We start from the raw sequence: 25,196 nt of genomic DNA, 5'->3' as shown, positions 1-25,196 counted from the left end.
AATGAGACATGGATCTTGCTCTCCAACTGCTCATGGCCTCATGGCAAAAATAGACAAGTCAACACATCATTACAGCAGTATGATAACTCTAGAATTGCAATGTGTCACCATGTGCAAAACGGTGGGATCACAGAGGAGGAGGTTAAAGCTGATAAAGCTGACTGAATAACCCAGTGGGTCACCAGGAATGAACAGAATCTTCACCTTTCAAACGACCCAAGAGGCGGCCTGATGTGGAACCTCCTGGCCATAGCAAAATGCCCTTCTCCACGCATGAAACCAGGGTCAGCATTCCACTTGGGAACTCTAATTAATCCAGAGAAAGATTTTTGTTTATATTGAATTGAACTCTATTTTTAAAATAAATTGCCCCTCATTTACTCCTAGTTAAACCCTAAAGCTCAGTAGGAGACGTGGAACTAATCCCCATCGTATGTGGCAGGCAGGGCTTCGCATGGTTGAGGGTGGTTGTCTTGCCCTGCAATGGGAACCTTGATTTTTTTTTTTTTTTTTTTTTTTTTTGCTCTTGAGCTGATCATGGTCAGCCATTCATTAGTCAGTACACCTCTTACCAGATTCCTCCACATGGCTCATAACACTCTTCATGCAGTTAGAGAAAACAAGAGGGCTGTGATTCTGCTCAGTTGTAACAGATAGAGGCACTCCTGTAGCCCAGAGGCCACATCTCCATCTTTGGCCATTGTGTCAGCTTTAGGCTGCCTCTGAATTTCTAGTGAAGGAACACCTCCAGGTATGTTTGTTTTTTGCATGAGCTCCTGTTAATCCAAGTCTCTTTAATTCCCTGTCCGTTTTACAGCTTGCTTGAACTTAAATACAAGGCTTCCTATTTCTTTCAAAATTTCATCTTGTTTCAGCCTGTTGTTCCAACTTACCGAGATTTTTTTTAAAAAAGTCTTGATTCCACCATTTAGCATGTTAGTCCCCTCAACTGACGTATGTGCTTGGTCTCATCCACCCCTAAAGTTATCGATTTAAGTGAAGGGAACCAGGGATAAGGCAGGACTTTAAGGCATGTCCCCAGACACATTGACCTTTGAGTGGGTACTTTAGGTAATAACATCTTCCAGCTATAAGAGCGGGCAGACTTTATTATCTGAAAGACATTTGGTCCCCTAGATACACAGAAATGATAAACTTTGGGATACGTTATTAAAATCAAAAAGGACCCTCTACTGCATTTCTCAGATCATTGAGTCTAAGTGAAGCTATTTTCCAGTTTATTTTATGTGAATTTTCTTACTGAACCTACAGCTAATTGCTGAGTCCTCAGGACCTTTCCTCCCTGAGATGTGATTCAACAACTGTCGACTCTTCTAAAACTGTGAGGAACTTGCAGTATATAGTCTATAACACATCCTTTTAAATCTAAAATATATATATATACTTTATCCAAAATGATGATACACATCTTCCTCCCCTTTCTCTTGTTTTATATTACTTCTGAGTGCTTTTTTGCCATTTAACATTATATTTATTTGTTTGCAGTCTTTCCCCGCAAGAATGTAAGCTGATTCCTATTGTTGATTCTCTGAGCATCTGACACATAATAGGTGGACAGTAAATGCTGAGTTAATGGATTAATACATTTTTTGATCTATAGTTTCTGGAACTGCCTTTTTTTTTTTTTTTCCTTGAAAGAAGTCAAGATAATGGGCCTCTTATTCCTTCTTTCCTGTGTGAAGATATCCAAGTAAGAGAGTGCATTTTGAACTCTCATCTCCTCTATCACTCCCAAGTTAAAAAAAAAAAGAGGGAGAAATGTGTCTGTGAACTGGTAGTGTTCCTTTACACAGATAGCCCATGATCTTGGAACAGACCCTGGTACCTAAAGATTGAATGCGACTGTCAGATGTGCTGAAGTTCTCTTTGAGAAACAGACATTAACGTAAAACAGAGAAGATGGGACTTCACCAGTGGTCCAGTGGTTAAGCTTTGCACTCCCAATGCAAGGGGTACAGGTTAGATCCCTGGATGGGGAACTAAGATTCCAAATGCCACATGGTGGGGCAAAAAAAAAAGAAGAGAGAAATAACTTAAAAAAAAGACAAGAAAACATAGTAGAATGGCTAAGAACACAGGCTCTACAGCCAGATTATGGTTTTGTCATTTAGGCTTTCGTTTGTTATTTGACAAACATTATGTCATTTGTCATTTAGGTCAAGCAACCTCAGTTTTCCCAGCCTCAAAATGGGGCAGAAAATAGCCCCCATCTTATGGAATGTTATAAGCATCCAGGTGGTGTTGGACCCACAGGCCTTACCATGATGCCACACTCAAGAAGTGATGGCTTCCCTTCAGATGGTTTTCATTTTGAAAAAGCTTTGGGGAAAAAAGGCGCAGAGTAGGACATGAAGTCACCTATAACCTCATCCCCTAGCAATTACCTCTGTAAAATGGTTTGACAGAAATCCCACGGATTTCCACTTGCAGAACCTATATAGGCTTTGTTCATTCAGCATCCTGTGTGATCATTTCCCACCCACCCCTGTACATAGTTTCTTTTAAAAGTGATATTTTATAACATCCTATGGAATGCTATGCACTGTAATTTAGAAAATACCTTGCTTCTCCAGATTGCCATCTTTTTTTTTTTCTGTTACAAACATTGTGATGAATAATCTTCTATCTCTGTGAGTATCTTGGATTATTTCCTGGAACGGGGTAATTGCTGAGTCAAAGGGCACGTGCATTTTTGAGGTTTTTGACACCCACTGCCAAATCGCCTTCAGGAAGGTGGTGCTCACTTAAGCCCCCCTCCAGCAGAGCAGGGAACCCCTAGGAGCCCACCCATTCACTTCTCTCTGGTGATGCTGCATGGGTTACTCACGGAGGCAACAGTTTCTCCCATCTGTACTCTCTCTCTTTTTCTTTTCTTCCCCCCTTTGTTTCTTTTCTTGGTTTTCTGCCAGACAGCCTCTTGTGAAAGGACCGCCTAATTAACCCTGTGCTAATTAACAATTTAAAATTACACAGTGCGACTGTTGGTGTTTAATTCTCCAGGAGCTGGAGCAACAGCAGAGCCCCCTCCCCTTCCTCATAGCTGCACCCCCTGTAACTTCACCAGCTTCCTTGTAACTGTTGCATGGAGCCCTGGCCTGCCTCCTTAAGGGAGAGTGATAAAGCTGTCACATCACGTCTTCTCAGTTGAAAGAGGGAGATGGATGACTTTGTTAATGGGGGGTCCCCCGGGATAACAGGGTGGAGTCTTACCATTTTTTAACCGTCTTTGAAAAATAAAAGACTGAGACTGGGAAAAATGCAGGGGTTTTACAGGTAGGTTCAAGGAAACTGTAACCTGTGAGAGGAGCAAGAATGGGGGAGGGGTTCCTGATGAAAATGTTAGAACTTTTCTCCACAAGAGGACTTCTCAAATGGCAGAGGAAGGCGCTCAGCAGAGAGAGTGCGCGAGTGCTAGGCCACTCCCGTTAACTCTCTTACTGAAGAGATGTGCTCTGTTGAAATCTAACTGAATTCTTAAAACCACCACCACCAAGAAAAAAAAACAACCCATGCTGAGTCCAACACTGGTGGTCTTGTGTTTAAAGGGGATTCAAGGGTGCAAATGGCTGGAGAGGAGCAGGCGGCCAGAAGGGGTGAGGGTTTATGGTGTGTAAGCCAGCCCCAGCCATACCGAAGGAGGAAGGGGTGCAGAGCCGGGGTGGGGGGCCGCCTGTAAGAGCACGGGGACCCGCTGGGTTCCCAGGCTGCCCTCTATAACGGAAGATCATTGATTTTACGGGAAACCATGTTTACAGACAGAGTGCTGATCGACCTCGAGTTGACTTCTGCCTCCTTAAGTAAGAACTACCTTTTTCTTATTGACTGGCTGATAAACAGAGCGAAAGGAACTGCTGGCCGGGTGGGAGAGGGCCTGAGATCCTGGGGCTCAAAGGTGGGGCAGCGTTAAGAGATTCCTGCATCTCTGTGCTCTGGTCCCCTTCTGGCCCCTCCATCCCTGCACCTCCCAGGGACTGGTGAGTGAGCCCAAGACTGACCCTGCCTAGTTACCTGGCAGCATAGGCTCCAAGCGCAGAGGAGCAGCAATCTGTCATAAAGCAGAGTGTCTCACTCAAGCTTCAGTAATGCACAGACCGTGGGGATGGTATTAAAAATGCAGATTCTCATCTGGGGTAGGGCTGACAGCCTGCATTTTTCACAGGCTCCCTGGCGAAGACAGGCTCTTTGGCCCCGAACCACACTTGGCTTAGCAAGGTGGCAAGAGCCGCCTGCTTACCCTGGCCAGCAGGTACTGACAGGAAGCCCAGAGCAGGTGCTTGGGATCCCGAGCGGGCTCCATCTTTCCCACCAGCATCTCAGTGGGCTGTTGCCCCCTTGCGAATGAGGGGTCCCCTATGTGTGCCCCCTCATGGGGCAAGTGTCACCTGCTGCCACAGGATATCTGTCTTTGCCCACAAGGTCATCTTTTCTTGACATCTTTTGCTGAAGAATAGAAAATAAAGTTGGGTGACTTTTTAAAAGTCCCAGTCCCTTAACCAGATGATCTGTGGAGGAGGAGGAAGAAGAGAGCAGAGCAAGAAAAGCCCACCAATTAATTGGTAAACGCTTTGTAGGTTTCTCAGCCCAGTCCAGGCTGGAGAAGAGATTGGCTTTGCTGTCAATACACAAGTCCCTGGTGAAGCATCAAAGCTGTTCTCCTTTATCAATCGTGGCCTCCCCTTCCCGCATGTTCCTGTAACTTACTAAGCATTTATTACATTGATTTTACAATCGGGCTGTTAACCCTCCCGCCTCTTCAGGCCTGCCAACCTTTTTGGCCCAAGCTGTCAATCAGATATCCAGCCAATCACACGCATCCTTAGGGAAGAGCCACCCTGGATTCTCACCTGTATCCCAACTGAGCCTTGTGAGGATGTCTCATCGCATTTGCTGTTTGGTTTGGTTTAGTGTAGTTGTGTTTGTTTAAAATCAATATTTCTTTTCTAAGGCACATGAAACTTTGTTGTAATGGAATTTGAGGTTATAAGCTAAGAGCTGGTGTGTGTGCACGTGCGTGCTTGTGTGTTAACAAACAAAATATGACATGTTCTTCCAAAAAGTTGTTTCTCCTGAAACTTCTGGTAAACCTGCTTTCCCCATCTTTTCCCGAGAGGGAGCTATTGGTTCACTGTGCAGTCGAGAATCAAGCAATGAAAAAAAGAATGGGAAGATGGAAGCGGGGGTTGGGGAGAACAAACCCAGCCAAAACCTTCATCCACTGTGTGTGAATGAGATGGTGGGTGGAGAAGCAGCCAAGTGTTCTCCAGGAAGGAGGCGTGGCAGGGAGGGTGGCCTGGGATTCACAGCGAGCACTTTGAAAACCTTGCGAGGCACTGAGTTGCCTGTAGGAGCGGGGCCAGACAGAAGAAACGCTCCTGTGATGTTGTTGCCACAGGAGCAGAGCAGAGGCAAGCGATCTAATGTCTCCCTCCCCAGGGACATGAGGTCTCAGAGGGCAGATTGAGCGCAGTGGCACTTTGGAGTCGGAAACGGAAAAGCCCCAGGGCTGAAGGACAGCTGCTTGGGTAACGACTAATAAGTAAGAGGCAGGTGTGGAACTGGGGCTGGCGGAGCCCAGCTGCCATCTCGGCTCGCTGTGAGATCCTTGACAGCAGAACCCACCCAGTCAGTGGTGAATGCGCTCCATCCAGGCAGGGCGAGATCCTCCCTGCTGGCGGCAGACTCAGCCCACTGAGAGTCTGGGTGGATCTTCTTAGAAACATCACACTCATGTTTTGCACCTCCGTATTTTGAGTCTGAAGCCAGCTGAGTCACAAGCAAGTGTGTTCTGTGGGTTGCGGGGAGGAGATGGGAATTAAGAATGCCACCTTTCTTAGTGTCCCAGTGGCATTGGAGCTATTTTTTAGATCTAGGGCCTCAGTTTTACTACTTGTAAAATGAGACAGTGTGTTCAAGACTGGGACAGGGTGACTGCAGCCATGGGGCCTTTGAGGGGCTTCACAGAGCTTGCCCAGGCCCACACACTTGTCCTTGACCCCTGCAGCCCTCAAACACTTCTCTGTGAATTTCTCAAACTAAAAATGTGGTCAGTAAGAGCAAGGACACAACTTCGCTTCTAAATCAAATGGCATGTCCCTGCCCAGGTTCATCATCCTTTCTCTAGGGCTGCAAAGTTGTCTTTCTCCTGTCTCTCTGTCTGTCCCAGGTGTTCTCCTGGCCCACAGACAGTGTGGGCAACAGGGGTGGCTTTGTGTTGCCATCTGTATGTGGTGGGGCCACCATTCTGTGTCCCGGCAAGTTGAAAACAAGCCTCCTCCTGACCCCTGCCTGATCGCCAGGCCCTGACTCTTTAACGCTGTGCTTGCAAAGATCTCAAATTCAAACTGGTCTCCAGGGGTGCAGCAGCTGACAGTCTGAAGACAGAAAAGGCTTCTCTTGACGCCCCTCTCCCTGACCCCTGCTCCTCCTGTGACACCCAGGGGCACCGCCCACCCGCTAAGCCTGGACGGGGTGGGGCGACGGCCCGGGGTCCCTGCTGCCCCGCCGTCTCTGTTGTGGGTGTGGAAGACAGAAGCCTGCCAGGGCAGAGTGCTCTGTGCAGGACCTTAGCCTCGGCCCTCCTAACCTCTTTCCTTTCTCTCTCTCTTCCCCCTTCTCTCCCTCCTCTCCCCCTTGCCTCCGCCCTTCAGGTCCGATCCGTACTGGGTGCAATGAAAGCTCCACGCAGGCCTTACCATGGAAGGCTGTGACTCGCCCGTCGTCTCGGGGAAGGACAATGGGTGCGGTATCCCTCAGCACCAGCAATGGACTGAACTCAACAGCACCCACCTCCCCGACAAACCCAGTAGCATGGAGCAGCCCACAAGCGAGAGCCACGGGCCCCTGGACGGCCTGAGGGCCCCCTTCAATGAGCGCCTCGCGGAGAGCACCGCCCCGGCCGGGCCCACCGTCGAGCCCGCCGCCGCCGGCAAGGAGGTCAGCTGCAACGAGTGCTCGGCCTCCTTCGCCAGCCTGCAGACCTACATGGAGCACCACTGCCCCGGCGCCCGCCCCCCGCCGCCGCCGCCGCCCCCGCCCCCGCGGGAGGAGAGCGGCAGCGACAGCAGCGAGGAGGGGGAGGAGGAGAGCGACGTGGAGAACCTGGCCGGGGAGATTGTGTTCCAGCCAGACGGCTCGGCGTACATCGTCGAGAGTCTGAGCCAGCTGACCCAGGGCGGGGGCGTGGGCGGCGGCGGCGGCGGGCCCCTCCCGTCGCTCTTCCTGAATTCTCTCCCCTCCGCCGCCGCCGCCTCGGGGGGCAAGCAAGGGGACCCTTCCTGTGCGGCACCCGTCTACCCCCAGATCATCAACACTTTCCACATAGCCTCATCCTTCGGGAAGTGGTTTGAAGGCCCAGACCAGGCTTTCCCGAATACCTCAGCCCTGGCGGGGCTCAGCCCCGTCCTGCACAGCTTCCGCGTATTCGACGTGCGACACAAAAGCAACAAGGATTACCTAAACAGCGACGGCTCTGCCAAAAGCTCCTGCGTATCCAAAGATGCTCCCAACAACGTGGACCTGTCCAAATTCGATGGCTTCGTGCTCTACGGCAAGAGGAAGCCCATCCTGATGTGTTTCCTGTGCAAGCTCTCCTTCGGGTACGTCCGTTCCTTTGTGACCCACGCGGTGCACGACCATCGAATGACCCTGAGTGAAGAGGAGCGGAAGATTCTTAGCAATAAGAACATCTCCGCCATCATCCAAGGGATCGGCAAAGACAAGGAACCCCTTGTAAGTTTTCTGGAACCAAAAAACAAAAACTTTCAACTCCCTTTAGTTTCCACCGCTAACCTCATAGGCCCCGGACACAGTTTTTATGGGAAATTCAGTGGCATTCGAATGGAAGGGGAGGAGGCTCTCCCCGCTGGCCCCACCGCTGGCCCCGAGCAGCCCCAGGCGGGTCTCCTGACCCCCAGCACCCTCCTGAACCTTGGCGGGCTCACCAGCTCCGTCCTGAAGACCCCCATTACCTCAGTCCCCCTGGGGCCTCTGGCCTCCAGTCCTACCAAATCCTCAGAGGGCAAGGACTCTGGGGCAGCAGAAGGAGAGAAGCAAGAAGTGGGTGATCCAGACTGTTTCTCGGAGAAGGCAGAGCCCGCCGAGGAGGAGGCGGAGGAGGAGGAGGAGGAAGAGGAGGCGGAGGAAGAGGAAGAGGAGGAGGAAGAGGAGGAGGAAGAGGAGGAGGAGGAGGGCTGCAAAGGACTCTTTCCAAGCGAGCTGGATGACGAGCTGGAGGACAGGCCCCCGGAGGAGTCTGGGGCCGCGGCAGGTAGTAGCAGCAAAAAGGACCTTGCTCTCTCAAACCAAAGCATTTCTAACTCCCCCTTAATGCCTAATGTGCTCCAGACCCTGTCGAGGGGTGCAGCTTCTACTGCTTCTAATTCCGCTTCTTCCTTTGTTGTCTTTGATGGTGCGAACAGGAGGAATCGTTTAAGCTTTAACAGTGAGGGCGTCAGGGCCAACGTGGCAGAGGGCGGCAGGAGGCTGGACTTTGCTGAAGAAAGTGCCAATAAAGACAATGCCACAGCACCAGAACCAAATGAAAGCACAGAGGGGGACGAGGGGGGCTTCGTCCCCCATCACCAGCACGCTGGCTCCCTCTGCGAGCTCGGGGTGGGGGAGTGCCCCTCGGGGAGCGGCGTGGAGTGCCCCAAATGCGACACGGTCCTGGGCTCCTCCCGCTCGCTGGGCGGCCACATGACCATGATGCATTCTCGCAACTCGTGCAAGACACTCAAGTGCCCCAAGTGCAACTGGCACTACAAGTACCAGCAGACGCTGGAGGCGCACATGAAGGAGAAGCACCCGGAGCCGGGGGGCTCCTGCGTCTACTGCAAGAGCGGGCAGCCCCACCCCCGGCTGGCACGAGGCGAGAGCTACACGTGCGGTTACAAGCCTTTCCGCTGCGAGGTGTGTAACTACTCCACAACGACCAAAGGCAACCTCAGTATCCATATGCAGTCCGACAAGCATCTCAACAACATGCAGAACCTGCAGAATGGCGGGGGGGAGCAGGTGTTCAGCCACACGGCCGGGGCGGCGGCGGCCGCAGCCGCGGCGGCTGCCGCCGCGGCCAACATGGGCAGCTCCTGCGGGGCCCCCTCGCCCACCAAACCAAAAGCCAAGCCCACCTGGCGGTGCGAGGTGTGCGACTACGAGACCAACGTGGCCCGGAACCTGCGCATCCACATGACGAGCGAGAAGCACATGCACAATATGGTGCTGCTGCAGCAGAGCATGACGCAGGTCCAGCACGGCCGCCACCTGGGCCTGGGCGGCCTGCCCGCCCCCGCCGAGGCCGAGCTCTACCAGTACTACCTGGCCCAGAGCGCCAGCCTGCCCAGCCTGAAGGTGGACAGCGCGGCCCCGGACGCCCCATTCGTGATGAGCGGCTTCCAGCTGGACCCCGCCGGGCCCGTGGCCGCCATGACGCCTGCTCTAGGTGAGGCTGCCCCGTGTGTGTCTGTCCTGAGCGATGGGAGTGAGACCGGGGAGGACGTGTGCGTGGGCCAAGGTCCCCGCTGACTCTCTCGAGTCCCATGGATTTCGTGGACCTTTGCTGTCTTGAGAGTCGTTCTGCACTCTGCTCGAGCATCCAGTCATCACATCTTTTTTTTTTCCTCTAGAATCCCCTGAACTCTTATGTGGAGCCTGTGGACGGTGGTTTGGGTTCAACATGAGACACAGGTGCCCTCCGGCTCCACCGAAGTGTAGTGAAGTGTTGAGTGTTTCTTCTAGTATTTGGCTCTGGGTCAACTTTCCTTCCTGTTCTCATCCCGCCCCCCCTTATCTGTCCCTTTCTTGATTTGAAAAATCACCACAATTCCTCTCTATTTTCGGGTTCTGTCAAATAGTTATTGAGATGTGCAGGAAAGCGTCACTGTAGTTTTCAGTAGGGACAGTCACATCTGAAAGAGGATCTGAGAACTGTGGTGTAACCTATTTAAATAAGCCAGGTCTGGTTGTGAGCAGACCAGGAGCCACCCAGATACGTCTCCCCATGTTCTCCAGTATTGTTACTGGGATCTTGATGCTTTAAAGAGGCGGGTTCTTTTTATTACCTTGTGTGAGTTGCCAGTGGTTAGTATAGTTAGGAATCGGTTGACCGGGGGGGGGGGCACCGTGAGGAGAGATGTGATAGATGAGTAACACATAAGTTCTAAAATTGCACGTTAAAGAAAGCCTGATTTTAGTGTCAGATCCTGGTTAACAGAGCCTTTGTTGCCATGGAGTACGTGGCTTCATGTTGGAAAACTGTCTTACCATTGGCTTCGTTGAGCCAGAATGGGACCAAGAGGACAGGATTTGGATGCCAAAAGCCACGACTCTTCATGTGAAAAGAACCGTGACCACTTCTAGGGAAGAGCTTCTATAGCAAGCAAATGTACAAACCAGTTTCATGAGCACCAGTGTGGTGGTCGGGCCCTGCCTGCCCCAACCACACATGCCTGGTCTCTGTTCCCTGACCCAGCTAACCTCTTGAGACCAGCAGTGACGTCCTGAATGACACACGATCCCCTTACTAACATGGGAGTAAATCGTTCTTGGCAACAAAGCATGAGCAAGCACCTTTATCTTAGAATGGCGCAGGTTCACACAGAGGGCTAAACCTCCCCAGTGGGCACATCTTTATTTGTGTGGTCTTTCAGTGTTAATTGCTACGGATGAGTTGTATTTCACGGCATCTAATTTGTTTTTCCTGCCATGCATTTAAATTTGAATCCTGGCAACTTGAATCTTCTTCTCCATTTTGGAACACTGAGTGGTGGATCCTTTCTTACCACGCAGTTTGAAGATGTTTTACTGGTCAATCACGGATGCACAGGGATCAGTCATTCTGTTTGTCCGAAGAGTGACCGTGGGGGTTGCACACCTATGAGTGGCATCGGTACTCACAAAGACTGTCCTGCTTCTAAAGCCTGCAGTGGGGGTGGGGTGGGGTGGGGTGGGGTTTTCTTCATCTGGAGATTTAGAATCTTGGGGAAGCAGGTCTTGGAGTAAATCACATATAATGTAAGTGGAACGAAGACACAGGAAATGTATGGGTTCATACTGGGTCAAAGTGAAGACTTTTTAATTACCTTGAAAACCAGTAATCCTGACTGCAGCTTGAATTGAGTGGTAGATAAATGGCTTGCTTTTAGCACCCACTGTCTGTGAGTCTGCGGGACACTGTGCATCATGAGCAGAGGGCAGATGCGAAAGACATGAAACGGATCCTTGAGTTCTGCACATACATAGAAGATCCGGACTTTATTTCTTAAAGAGAATAGTGTTCTTCCTTCTAAAGACCTTATCCAGGTAGTCAATGGAGGGCCCTTGCATTTCCAGCATCACTGCTTGGCAATCGAGGTGAGTCCCTGAACACCTCCCGTGCCTGCCTGAAGCCACGAGCGCTGTTGAGATGAGGGTGAGAGTGACAAAAATACTTGACGCCAGAAGCCTGCGTGCGTGTGGGAGTGATAGAATGTGTCCACCTGGACCCGTTATTTCAGTCGTGGGACCTCAGCAGAAGGCAGCGTAGGCAAATAGAAAGAGCGTAGCTTTCAGTTCCGTGTGCAGCCCAGCTGATTGGTCCTTAGGCGCGCTGAGAGAAGGCTGTGGGCGTTATGAGGCATTACTGGGCTCTGCAGGGGTAAGTAGCGGTTGTGAACGACACCCCTACTCACATAAGTCAGGGCTCTCTTCCTCCCTTTGATGGAACCTCCACTGATCCTGGGGACGTGTGCGTTCTAGACTCTGTCAAGGAAAAGCTCGGCATCATTGGTCTGGTCTGCTTGAATATGCGTCAATCTGTAGGTGAGATGTTAGGCTTGAGTCCAGATGACCATCCTTCCAGACATCCGTCTGGATTATAGTCTAGCACAGCATGGAGAAATGGGTGGCTCGCCAAGGCACCTATGTGTTTCCTAAGTAGCCAGCTGGCCATGGGACATTTGCACCAGGTTTAAGAACGCCTCTGATTCTGCTTTTGATTGTAGGAGGTGTCTTTTAATCCCTGTGTCTCTCTGAGAATGTGCTCAGGGCGGAACTCTGTGCCAGGGTGTCAGTCTCCAGCCTTAAAATTAAATGTGGGGGGCTATGGGGTCCTCTCCAAGACCATCCATCCGGCGTGACTCAAGAGTAGGCACCAGCTAAGTTCTCAGTGCGCACTCCCTCCCCGCACCTGACCTGCCTGTGAATTGGGTGAGGTTCCTCCACTTCTTGGGGAATGGATTTGTTCCTTCCAGCCCAGGGGATGTGTGGGAGCCCAAGCCCTGTGTGTGGTTCTCCAGGGTATAGTTCTCAGAGAGAGTTTTGGCTTGCCCATCACCCTCATTTCACTGCTTCTCTGCTTCTGTCTTGGATTTACATTTCATTTTTAGAGCTTGGGATGGCAACAGGGACTTATTTCATTTGCGTGTTCCGAGGACTTCTCACTTTCACTCAGGCACCCAGCAAGTGACAGCTGAATTTCTCTTTGGAGCGGTATTGATGTGTTGAGGTTAAATTTTAAAACTGAAGAAGATTTGATGCTTCAGGTGGTCGGCATCAGAAACAAATATATGTTTGCTCCTTGTCTTAGCCTCTGGGCAGTTTCTGCTTTCACTGAACATCGAATGTGTTTTGTGGTTGCTGCCTGGCCTGCATCCCTATTAAGGGATGGAGCTTTTAGGCTTTTTTTCCCTCCCCATCTCTTTTTCTCTCTGTCCTAAGAAGAATGTCATAGCTATGGCTCCTCTCACCAGGGGAGATGGCAAGAGAGAAGACAGGCAGAAAGCTTCCAGAGTCTTCTTGCACGTGTATGCAAAAGATTTCTCTGGCTTGCTAGACTGTCCGCAGGCTTCAAATCCTGCCACTCTGCTCAGTCAAGCCTGGACTGAGCTCCTCAGTGAGGAGCTCATACAGCAGAAATAAGAAAAAAAATTTTTTTTAATAGTATCATCTTTTCTTTGATTAGCTACTAAGTTGGATTCTAATCAGTCATCAAAACAAAAACAAAACACCTTCAGCCCAGCCACATGTGAAAGGTCAGGTTTAAATATCAGTTGGGGAGTGGCACGGGGAGACATAGCTCGAGTGTGTGTGTGTTTAGGGGAGAAGCAAAAAATAGAAGCCGACGCTCGGCATTCTGCTCGACTGTAGGCTTCTAGGTAATGGAGGGAAGGCTGCTCTTTCCAAGCCTTTCTCGTGACAGAAATAAGAGCTCACAGTATTAACTTGGCGCTAGTGAGTGAGAGCCGGCCCTCGGTTTATGCAGGGTCATGATGGACTGAGAAAGAGCTGGGCTGGAGAGGGAGGAGCAGAGCCGTCTCAGACCCCGATTTTTCCAGGGCTGTGAGCTGACCTTTGCGTTTCACTGCTCATCTCCACCCAGCTTGCCAAACCTGTAACATTTTGGCTGCTCTGTACCCTGGCTGGCATGGCAGATGTTTGGGCCCCTGTGTGGAGGGCTGGGTACCCTCTATAGAGGTTCAGCAAGGAGAAGATTGGATCCTTGTCCTAAAGAGGCTGCACCTGTATTGAATGGCTGAGATAATGCCAGAGGGGAACGTGACGGGTCCCAGAGTAGACTTACGTTCCACGCCGTGTGGGGACTCGTGGACAGGAAATGATTGTACTCTTGGGGAGATGTGGGAGGAGCCAGCGCCTCTGACAGGCAGCTGTGCTGAGGAATAAGGAAATCATTCCGGAAATCTCAGATTTAGAGCCGCGCTGTCCACTACAGTAGCCACTGACCTAACTGTAAATGAAGTAAAAATGAAACATGCAGCTCCCCAGCTCTATCCTAGCCACATGTCAGGTGTCCCATAGCCACGTGACTAGTGACTTTCATGTTGGACAGTCCAGGTACCCAGAGTTTCCATCTTCACAAAAAGTTCTGCTAGGCAGCGCTGCTGCTCAGCCCAATTCTGATTTGCCGCAAAGGCTTGGGGGGGTCTTAGAACGCAGCTGTGACTCAGTTTGGGGTCTGAAGCCTCAGATTCTCCTACGTCCAGTGAGTGATGCTTTTTATGTCTGTCGTGGATCTGAATGAGGAGCTGAATTCAAACATTCAAGAGATTATATGGTTCCTACCTTCTTCTGGGCATTCTGTTACAACAGAAAAACCAAACATAACAACACAACCTTCCGCAGATTTCAGAATGTCCATGAGAGAGATCTGACCACATCAAGCTGATTTTCGTTGTAAGTTTTTGCAGCGGCTAGCACCTTGTTTTGCTTGAAATGTGATCTTTTTTTCTGCTGGAACCTGGGTCAGGGATGGTGGAGGGTGGGCAGCGCCTCAGGTGGGAACACTGCGAGCCCGGCCTCTGATTCTCTCCCTTCTCTTTCCCCGCAGTGGGCGGTGAAATCCCCCTAGACATGCGGCTTGGGGGCGGGCAGCTGGTGTCGGAGGAGCTGATGCACCTGGGCGAGAGCTTCATCCAGACCAACGACCCGTCCCTCAAGCTCTTCCAGTGCGCCGTCTGCAACAAGTTCACCACGGACACCCTGGACCTGCTAGGGCTGCACATGAGCGTGGAGCGCAGCCTCCCGGAGGAGGAGTGGAAGGCAGCGATGGGGGACTCGTACCAGTGCAAGCTCTGCCGCTACAACACCCAGCTCAAGGCCAACTTCCAGCTGCACTGCAAGACGGACAAGCATGTGCAGAAGTACCAGCTGGTGGCCCACATCAAGGAGGGCGGCAAGGCCAACGAATGGCGGCTCAAGTGCGTGGCCATCGGCAACCCCGTCCACCTCAAGTGCAACGCCTGTGACTACTACACCAACAGCTTGGAGAAGCTGCGGCTGCACACGGTCAACTCCAGGCACGAGGCCAGCCTGAAGCTGTACAAGGTAAGCCTCGGACTGTCTCCGGAAGGAGCGGAGCAGATCCCCCAGGTGACCAGAAGGCTGGGGGCAGACGGACACTTCGTGCCGTTAACTGGAGGGACTGGCTGGTGCCTTGGCATTGGGAGGGCAGCTGGTGACATGGTGGAGGGCTTCAGCTGGGAACTGAAGGATCTCTCTGCGGGGTGCCTCATTTGGGGGCCAGGTTGTATTTATAGCAGCCCAATACTATGCATTGTTCCACCTACCTTCCTTAGAACCGACTTCTTTCCTAACTCACCATTGCCATTTTCCTAGTTCCCCCTTTACCTTTGTGCTCCTTTGTTTCCCTGCAGGCTTTCTGTTCTCCTTTTCCATCTGGTTATTCCCCCATTTTTAGCCTCTGCTCCCTGAATGCCCCCTGGGGTGCTTTGTTTACTTGTTCATTCATTCATTCATTCATTCAATAGATACACATTGAACCCTTCCCATAACCCAGGCCCTGTTCTGAGCCTGCATCCATGCACAAGGCAGACAAAAAGTCCCTGCCCTCCCAGAGCGTCCATTCTTTTGGGGGATAGGTGATAGACAAAGTAAATAAATTATATGGTAGGCTAGAAGGTGATGAGTGCTATGGGGAAAAACACGGTCAAGTGAGGGGCCCCTTTTTTCTTTTTTCCTGTTTGCCGTGTTCTATGCCTCTGTTCTCGTCCTCGTATTTTCATTTTTCTTTCTTTTTTTTTTTGCTGGGCTTCTGCCTTCCTCCTCCTCCTAAGTCCTCTCCCCCTCTCATTCCTTCAGATCCCTCCTTCCTCACCCCAGCCCTCCTTTCTCACCCCTCCCTGCCCCCTTCCTTCTTGCCCTCAGTCCATAGACGGTAACGAGGAGGAGGTGCTCGGATACTGTAATAGTCCTTCCACTTGCACGGCAGAATTGCTCCAGACGTTTCTATTGATTTTCACTGGACTTAAAGCCTCACCTTTTTCTCTAATCATCCCATAATGGCTTTAGTATGAACAATCAGGTACAAATCGCCATAAATCTGCCCAGCCTCCCTCCACGTCCCTTCCACGCCCTCTCCCTATCTCTCCGTTTCCCTTCCTCTTGTTATCAGCCTCTCCCCTTTCATTCACACCGATTCCCACATTTGTGGGCCAGGTTGCCCCTCACCCTGAGCTCCTTGAATCCCCTCTCTGCTTACAGTGATTTTAAACGGAGACTCCAAATAAGGAAGACCCTGATCCTGTCCCCACATCAGCCTCTGCTGAGATTGATAAGTGCGATTCATTTTACAGTTGCTCATTCTCACCTTGTCTAGAGGCCTGTGTTGCATGGATGAGGAACCATTTTCGGGAAAGGAGGAGAAAGCGGGCACAAGGTGGTGGGGATAGAATGTTCTGGAATTGACTGCTGACTCAGGCATGAATGGGCTTAAGCGGTGTGGAGGGGAGGGTCTAGACACCAGACAGCCAAGCCCGCCCTGTTCTCCGTGAGCTGGACCCTCACTGGTTGGCTTCCCTGGGTGCCACCCTTGGAAAGAGAGGCTCCTGGCCATCAGTTTAGATCGGAGGTTCTCACTGGCCACAGGGTGGTGCCAGTGTGGTCGCGAAAACCTGATGGAGATACCCATGGGGAAAAAAAAAAAGAGTTTCTAAACGACCCAACTGAGCAAAAATTAGTACGAAGGACTCGGTGCAGCCCTGGAAGGTCGTATGCAGCTTTGAATGCGGTCCTTTAGAGGTGGCATGAAGCTGGCCTCTTCCATCCGAGGAGAAACATTGCCTTTTAGGTTATAGAATGTGTGGGGTGGTCATTAACTGTCCACACTGTGGCCTCCAGTAAGAGCAGCCTTGAGTTTGCTTCCTTCCAAAGGGCCTAGAACTTGGGGGAATTCGCTGACTGCAAATCTTGCTGGTCCCCACTCCTTGTCCTCTGGGCACACCTTGAGAATCGGGTAGAGGTGGTGTTCACGGCGGATGTGAGGGAAGCGACTCGAGCGTCACCCTTTGTGCTTTGCTCAGCTAGCCCCGAACGCTCATCCTCCCCTGCCATAGTTCTCTCATCTATTTTCTTAGTAAAGATGGAGGAGTCTCCTGCTCAGAAAAGGCAGCATTGCAGAAGTGAAGATGTGGGAATGCAGGGTGGGATGCGGGGACCAGCTCTCGGAGGAGAGGTGCCCAGGCAGTGTGGATGGCTGGCACCCGCCAGGGGTGATCTCCACCCACATTCAGGACAGAATTCCCTGGATCAGGAGCCGAAGGTCGTTAGTCTGGTCTCATTAGCTTGGGTAACAAATGTCCCCGTGACTCTGCCGTGGGGGGTGGGGAGCTCTCCCACCCACTCCCAGATGTGACCCAGAACCTTACCATTTTAGTGCCGGCCTCAAGGCCTTTCTGCCCTGCGATGTGACTGAGATAAACTTCTCCTGCCACCGAGGGGGTCCCTAGCACAGGGTCTTGTTGTCAGACCTGGGATTTCGGGTGGGGATCGGAGGTGGTTCGAGAGTCAGCTTTTCTGTAGGCCCTGGTGTGGCCTGTGGTAAATGGAGATTGATTGCATGTTATTTTTCCTCTTGCTAATGTAATCCATTAGCCCAGCACATGCATAATCAGTTTAGAGCACAGTTAACTGGATATAATCGAGTTCTTTACTGTCTGCTAGAGAAACAGCTCCAGATGCTGCTGACCCGGGGAGGGCACCCAGCTTCTCACACACGGCCCCTCCTCACTGCCCCCTTCCCATGGCTCACCCTCGCCCCTGCCCCACCCCCCTGCCTCACCCCATCTTGGTTCCCTGGCAGATTGCTCAAGGTCAAGGAGATGCCCACACTTGCCTTCTGCTGCATCTGCTCAAGTGGCCGTAGTGGCTTCGACTTCCTCGCGGGTCTCCCACCCTCTCTTCCCACCCTCTCCTCTGCCTTTTCCCTGCTTGAGGAGACAGACCAGTAGTCTCAGGGGCACCAGCAGAAGTGTGGCTTTCCGGTCTGTCACTGGGTCTCAGGCAGGTCCAGAGTCTCTCCTGCTTGGTGTCATAAATCCCGGCGCGTATGTTGCTGGATTAGGAGTGAGCCGTCTGAAAGCATGAGATAATTTCTTATCCGGACACAGGAGAGGGTTGGGCTGATCAGCAAAATGGGGAAATGGGTGATTCTATCTCTCTTGCCTGGGATTGTCTGGTTAGTTTGGATTATTGTGTGAGAGTGGTTTTTAAATCAAGATTAATGTTCATCGACTTCTTCCTACCTCCTGGAAGTGAAAGAAAGTAGAGTTCAGGTGGAGAGCCCCTGGCATCAGATGGAAGCTGTTTCCTTTTTTGCTTGACTCCCAGGTTAATTTTCTGAAATGTTTGTGATTGAATTCCTCGAGTCTTTAAATACATTAAGTCCTCCTACATAGGAACAAGTTCCACTCTGAGAGGGTGTGTGTAAGTCCAACCAAGTTGGCCTAGGTACCCAGCTAACACAACTGGTGATATAGTACTGTACTGTAATAGGTTTATAATAGTTTTCATGCAAACATTAATAATACGTTTTTTAAAAAACACAAGAATAAACCATTTTTAATCCTACAGTACAGTATTATATACTATAAGCTGTAACAGTTTACTATTACAGTACACCACCCGGCACACAGGGGCGGGCATCGAGTGAACAGGCAGCAAGAGTTACTGATGGAGGAGGGAGAGGAGGAGTGAGACGGCAGAGCTGAAGGATCGTCAGCAATAGGCGACGGAGGGCCGGCTGCAATTTCCCTCATGCCTGGCATTGGTGGAATGCACGTTCACATCTTTGAAAGTTCACAACTGGAAGGTTCATGCGTAGCGGACTTCCTGTCGTGGTGGCTCTGGTCCAGCCCCCAGTGGTCGTATGTCCACACCCTCACGGCTGCCATCACAGGCACTGTGATTGAGCGACGCTGCGACGCAGCGGGAAGACCAGGGACCCCAGTCAGGTTTAGAAGCCGAACTCTTGTTTTTTTTTTTTTTGTTTTTGGTTTTTGTCTATAGCGATTCATCAGAGCCAGAATGGAAGCGTGTTGTGGGTGAGATGCTTGTCTCTCATGAGGGCTTGAGGTCTGGAAGGGGGATTCTGTACCTGACTGCTTTCCCACAGAAATGCTTTCACTTTTCTCTGGAGGACCTGCTCCTGGGCCCTGGTCTCCCACTACTTCCCCCACAGCAATGCAGGATGCCCTTGCTTGTCTTAAATAGCGGGTGGTGGGGTGCAGCAGGCACTGATAATGCCTGCCCTCCACTCTCCTCCGTGCCAGGCAGATCATGAGCCAGGGAGTGGGTTCAGGGCTCACATGAGCCCTTCTGTATTTATCTGGACTTCTCTGCTGTCCCTGACGAGCTCTCTGAACATTGAAGTGTTTTCTGCTTCGGGGAGGAAGGTGCCGAAAGGGCAGCTGGAGATCAGTGCACACCTGCCAACTATCAGAATCTGGCTTTCACTTTGATGTTTTTCTTCACCTGAGAGTCATTGGGATGGAAATCCATCAACTTGAGCAGATAGATTAAGACCCCCACCAGAATCTGTTACTCCAACAGTTCCCAGCTGACTTTCCTTTGATTGGGCCCAGCCCCAAGTTTTCATATTAATCTTAAGTTGTACACAAAGAAGCTTGTCTTCCCTCAGAGTTGAGTCTGGACCCCATGTGGGTTGTGTAGGGTCCCCCAGGCAAACCGAGGGGGAGACACCAAGTCTCTTTGGCCTAAACAAAGAAGTAGAGTATGGAACCAATTGACTGAAAGATAGGTACCTAGATTCTCTACATAGTGGACTTCGATGCTGTTCGGATTATTTGAGGTAGAAGGAAGGAAGAAACCCTCTGCCAGACTCTGCATTACTTTGGAATCTGTCTTACCAGTTAGTTCCCTGACGTGTAAGAAACTCAGGCTTCACTCTCCCAGCAGGGCAGTAAGTTCACCAAAGGATGGATGGACAGATCAGATGTACAAGTTAGACAAAGAGATTTGGGCTGAAGTTTGCATTCTTCACGCCCTTTTATGGGTGCACAGCATAGGGGGTCTTAGGCACGAAGCTGCACACTTTGTGCCCATACATGGTGACTGGCAGCCTTTGTCCTGCTTGGAAAGCAAAAAGCTGCCCCTCCCGCCTCACTCCTCCTCCTCGCCGCCCTGATGGGGCTTCGTGTCTGAAGCCCTGTTACAGGTGTCATCTGGTTTACATCGTCACTCTGGAACCAGTTTCCTTAAACCTTGTTTTCTCATTAGGGCGACTATTTATTTATTTATTTATTTATGTTAAGTGCATACCTCTGCCTTCTTCTCTCTATACTTTGGTGCCTTCAACCAAAAATGAAAGGCGGAGAGTGCTTTCCTGTGGCTGATTTAGAAGGTGTGAAAGGCCAGATGTTTTGGTAAATCTTAGCACATTTCGCCTTCATGCCTTCCATCTCCCAGTGCAGCTGGGGGTCTGAAGTTCATTTCCCTCACTTGATGGCTGGGCTCGTGGAGTTGGGGCTCCTGAGGCCAGACTGGGAGACTGTGCACGTGGGTCCCCTGTTCACCCCTGGAGAGCTGGGTGAGTCCTGGCAGTGGTTCTGGCCACCAGCTAACTTCAGGGGGGCTCTGGGAAGGTGGAAAGATGGAATCTTTTTTTTTTAGAGACAGGGCTCGTACTGGGACAGATTGAACCCTTCAGCGCGGTAGGAACTGTGTCCAACACGTGATATAGGAGTGCTTGGCCAGCAGATGGCTGGTGGGTGCTGTGTGAAAGGTCGACACCTCACTGCAGCCTTGCCCTCCCTCCATAACCACCCTGCATCTTCGAATCCCTCCAGTGTACCATGTAATTCAACACATTCCCTCAGCTGATTGGCTCTAAGCCAGGCTTTGCCCTCTGGTTACTGGGCTACACAGACTTTCACGTCAGGAAGGCTGGATCCCTGTTAACCTTTTGGCTCCACACTTTAGATACCGAATAATGGAATCGAAATCTTACTAGGTGTGCCTGCTTTTAATCTGTCCAGTAGTAAATATAACACCTTGGGAGTCCCTGGCAGTCCAGTGGTTAAGACTCCGTGCTCCCAGTGCCAGGGGGCATGGGTTTGATCCTTGGTGAGGGAACTAAGGTTCCACATGCTACACGGCATGGTCAAAAGAAACAACTAAATATTCCACCTATTGAAAGACCAGTTTCGTAATCATTTTCCATAACAGTTCCTCCTTTTTCCCCTCAAGTACTTTTAATATTTTTATTTTCTCTCACCCTTCCTCAGTCCGTTTTGTGGATGGTAAAGAACTGAGGAGACTCCTTCAGAATATTATTATTCTTATTTGTTACAAGACTAGCATTCTGAGTTTACCTCAAGTGTAAATGAATAATAAAATGTGGATTCCTTATTTTTTTATAGTAAAAATTATTCGTATGAGTAATGTGTGTTCACTGTAGAAATTTTGAGAAATCCAGGCATGTATAAGAGAACATAAGTGAAGTGAAGTGAAGTCACTCAGTCGTGTCCGACTCTTTGCGACCCTGTGGACTGTAGCCTACAAGGCTCCTCTGTCCATGGAATTTTCCAGGCAAGAGTATGTGAGTGGGTTGCCATTTCCTTCTCCAGGGGATCTTCCTGACCCAGAGAAGACACTTTATCATCTGAGCCACCAGAGAAGCTCCAAATCATTTGCCTAATTCCATCAAAGAGGATAACGTATTTTTCTTTCTTTCTTTTTGATTTAACAAGATGGGTGAGGTGTCTTAGAAAATTGGAATTATGTAGCATGTATACCGTATCACACCTTAGCCCTTCCTCACACCTTCAAGTAGTTTTCAGCAGTCTTTAAAGTGGGAGTCCTTTTTCTACTCTCCAGCTCTTCTGTTGAGATACGGATTAGGTTATCTAATTATCTCTTTGGGGGTTGTTGGGTTTTTTTCTCCTATGCTTATAGTGATAGAAAGTATGCCTGAGTGTATACATACATTTTATTCCCTTATGAAATCTCCGGGACACGCACTATGCTTTTGGTTTGCTTTTTTCATGTAACCTATCATCCTGAAAATCATTTCCGGTCGTAGCATATTGATCTCGTTCACTCTTTTTAGTGGCTGTGTAGTTTTCCACTCACTGACCAGGCCGTTGCTGACATGCATTCATGATACCTGCAGTTTTGAGCTTATGGTAGGGAAGTCTCTCCACACGCGAGCTGTTCCAAGAAGAAGGCCCGCTGTGCCCATAGATAGAGTCCTCCCTGATGGCCCTTCAGAAAGAAGACCCTTTCAGAATATTAACATTATTAAGAATATTTTAAACATTAAGTTTTAAGTATTTTAACTATTAAACATCTCAAGTTTTATTAAGAACATTTTATCTCGTCCCTATAATAGATGATGTTCAAACTTCCACATGGTGACCAACAGTCTTATTTTTCTGTTTCATGCTGTTTGTGAATTTGTCCCAGTGTGCGTCTCTTTAATTGTTAGGGTGAACATGTTTTCATGCATTTATTGTCCATCTGAATTTCCTTAGTGACTTTTCTGTTCATAGTTGTTGCCCTGTTTTCATTCATTCTTTCATCTATTTTGGTGGGTTGGTCTTTTTTTTTTTTTGTTGATTTGCGAAAGCTGTTGGTTTATCGGGGCCAGCAGTTCCTTCTGTGCCGTGGATATTGCAGTAGTTTCTGCGGGTCTGTTATTCATCTTTCACTTAGCTTATAATATGCTTCAACCTACAGGAACTTTTCATCTATGTGCTGTCCAATCTGCACATCTGTTTCTTTATGGTTCTGACTCTTTTCCCAGGGGGGCTCTGTCTTGCTGCTAATATTATAATAAAAGTAATCGCTAGCTCCTACATGACACTTACCACTAGCAGGTATACAGGTGTTCATTGATTTATTCTTCTGTTGACCTACCTGTTTTCAAATGGGGAAACCGAGGCAGAGGGCGCTGTAAGTCACCAGCAAATGAGCGTTGTTGGAGTCCGTCTTCAAACCCAGGCAGGTTGGCACTGCTTGATTGATAGTTTCTTTAGTACTTTCTCCCCACATTTAAGACTTTCTTCTGAGAGGTACATATGGTATATTGTAGGACTCTGTATTGTGTGATGTAGAACTACGTTTTCTTTCAGATTGGATGGTCGGTTGTTCAGCAGTTTCTCAAATAGCTCTTCTTCCCTTGCTGATGTGAGAAGCCCTGTTCATTGTCCACCATTCATAGATCTTACAGAGCACCCCCGAGTACTCTGCCGATTTGGGTCAGTCTGGGCATGTTTACTAAGTACTGCTGTGCAGGAAGAGGGAACAGAGACAGATGCTCTCTTTTCCAGGCCTGTGAAGCCCCATGGATGACGTTTGTTCCTCTCTCCTTTTCCTCGTCCTCTCCCACATATTCTCCGGGGTGGAATTTCTTGGATTAATTACCTTCATCGAATTCACCAGGATGAAGGAGTCTCTAGGAGAGAAGGGGGCTTGAGAGAGGGGCCAATTTTTTCTTTTCTTTTTTATTGTTCCTTAGTGAAGACTATGGGTCTCACCGTTTATTTAATAGAGAAAGAACAAACACTGAATGTCCGAGAAGTTTGCTTTTCCGAAGTTTTCATTCGGGTAGTGTGGAGATGGCATGGCTGTGTCTTCTGGTTTCCAGGAGGGGCTGTTTTCAGCTACTGGTGACAGGTCTCCTGGGTTCCAGAGAAGACAGGCCACGGCCCTTCACCCCAGCTTGAGGAGTGGGGTAGTCTAGGAACTATACCACTTTGTTGAAACATTTAACCCTCCCATCTCCCCTCTCCCTCACCCCCACAAATCCTTAAGTGAGCCCTAGACCTTCTTGGGAAAGAAGAATCTCAAACTCTCCATCCCCCACCCTGACTCCAGCCCCATACTCCTAGTGGAATTCTTTTCATGGATGCCATCTGCTGTCTTAGGGGTGGTCTGTGACCCTTAGGAGAATTTTGCTGCAAATATTCCATTGCCTCTACATTCCAGAGTAATTCCATGTGCTGAAGTTGCTCCAGGTAAACCCCGTCTGGAGGAAAGCTGTGCCAGCTCATAGCGGGCAAAGGCGTAAACCCAACTTTGAGTCCTTTCAACTTGCCCACAACTTGGACTAAAAGGGCAAATTTGAATACATTTAGTCCCAACAGGTGTTTCTGGTTTTTTATTTTGAAAGGGAAATTATAAGGGAACAATTAAGCATTGTCAGGAGCATTGTTGGAAGGCAAGAGTTTTTAAATAATTACATAATACACCTGAACCGAAGCCTTGAGTCTTCTTTTTTTCCAACATAACATGAAACTATAAATACTATTTAAGTGTAGGGTGGGAAAGGCTGTTGCGATGAAAACCATTTTGGTAGCACTGAGTCATTTTATACTTTAATATTTAATAAACTTAGGTTTCCAGAGTTTTTTTTTTTTTTTTTAAAGCAACCAGGTTGTAGGGTGAAAGTTAAAATGTTACAGCCAAAAAAAAAAAAAAAATTCTATTGCTCACAGAGATATTAGAGGTTATTGGAACCAGCAACATCAGACTGGTGACCCTGTGGAGCACTGAAAATAGCACAGGGACTTGCCTGGTGGTCCAGTGGTTAAGAATCCACCTTCCAGTGCAGGGGACATTGGTTCCATCCCTGGTCGGGGAACTTAGATCCCACATGCCATGGAGCAAGTAGACCCATGTGCCCTGCAGCCCAAGAGGCTGGGGGAAAAAAAAAATATATATATATATATGTGTGTGTGTGTATGTGTATACACATATGTATATATGACTTACCTTTAAAAATACCACTGCAAAGACCTCAAGGTCAAGGTGCCAAATTTAGCAAATAAAAGTATGAAATACCCAGCTAAATGTACATTTCAGACAAAGCCACATAATTTTTATTATAAGTATGTTCCATAAAATAATAATCCTGTTTCTTATCGGAAAGTCACGTTTTCCTGGGCACCCTGTATTTTTGCTGGCAACCCTTCCTCCAGATGATGAAGAAATTCTCTCACAGTCCTACCAACTGGCCCGACAGGAGCATGAAGAGAGATAAGTGGCTTCCGTGTTGGTAAAGCCTTTTTTTTTGTTTAATGGGTCCCAACAAAAGAGGAAAATTACAGAAGCCTCTAATGATGATTTCCAATTTTTGTTATTTATAGAAAGCTGTCATATCAGATTTTCGCATTTTCTACATTAAATAAAGTGCTCTTCCTATAATGAAATCTGAAATTTTCTCCAGAGCTATTTGTTAAAATTTGCTTCTCAATAATTTTTTCATTATTCCCGTATGTTTGAAGTGCTCTCACATCACACGGCGAGATGGCTGACAGCATGCCCAGTTCGGTGCCTTGCGGCCGTGTCCAGAGCTTCCACTGCCCTCGCTCCTGCTTGACTCCTCGGGCCTCTTCCTGCAGTTGTAACTTGTATATAGGTGGTAG

General features: G+C 49.3%; 1 protein-coding gene across 1 annotated transcript in view; it reads left to right on the top strand.

Annotated features, from left to right (window-relative positions):
- ZFHX3 (zinc finger homeobox 3) overlaps window positions 1-25,196 on the top strand; it is a 242,341-nt gene that overhangs the window by 69,330 nt on the left and 147,815 nt on the right. The window contains exons 2-3 of the mRNA XM_040253212.1: window positions 6,669-9,460; window positions 14,342-14,838. Coding sequence (XP_040109146.1) covers window positions 6,715-9,460; window positions 14,342-14,838 — 3,243 coding nt within the window. The 5' untranslated portion in view covers window positions 6,669-6,714. The remainder of the gene's footprint in view (window positions 1-6,668; window positions 9,461-14,341; window positions 14,839-25,196) is intronic.

This window comes from Oryx dammah, unplaced genomic scaffold (genome assembly GCF_014754425.2).
Source record: "Oryx dammah isolate SB20612 unplaced genomic scaffold, SCBI_Odam_1.1 HiC_scaffold_13, whole genome shotgun sequence".
Lineage (NCBI taxonomy): Eukaryota > Metazoa > Chordata > Mammalia > Artiodactyla > Bovidae > Oryx > Oryx dammah.
Note: the sequence above shows the minus strand (reverse complement) of the source record. Positions and strands in the feature narration are given on the sequence as shown.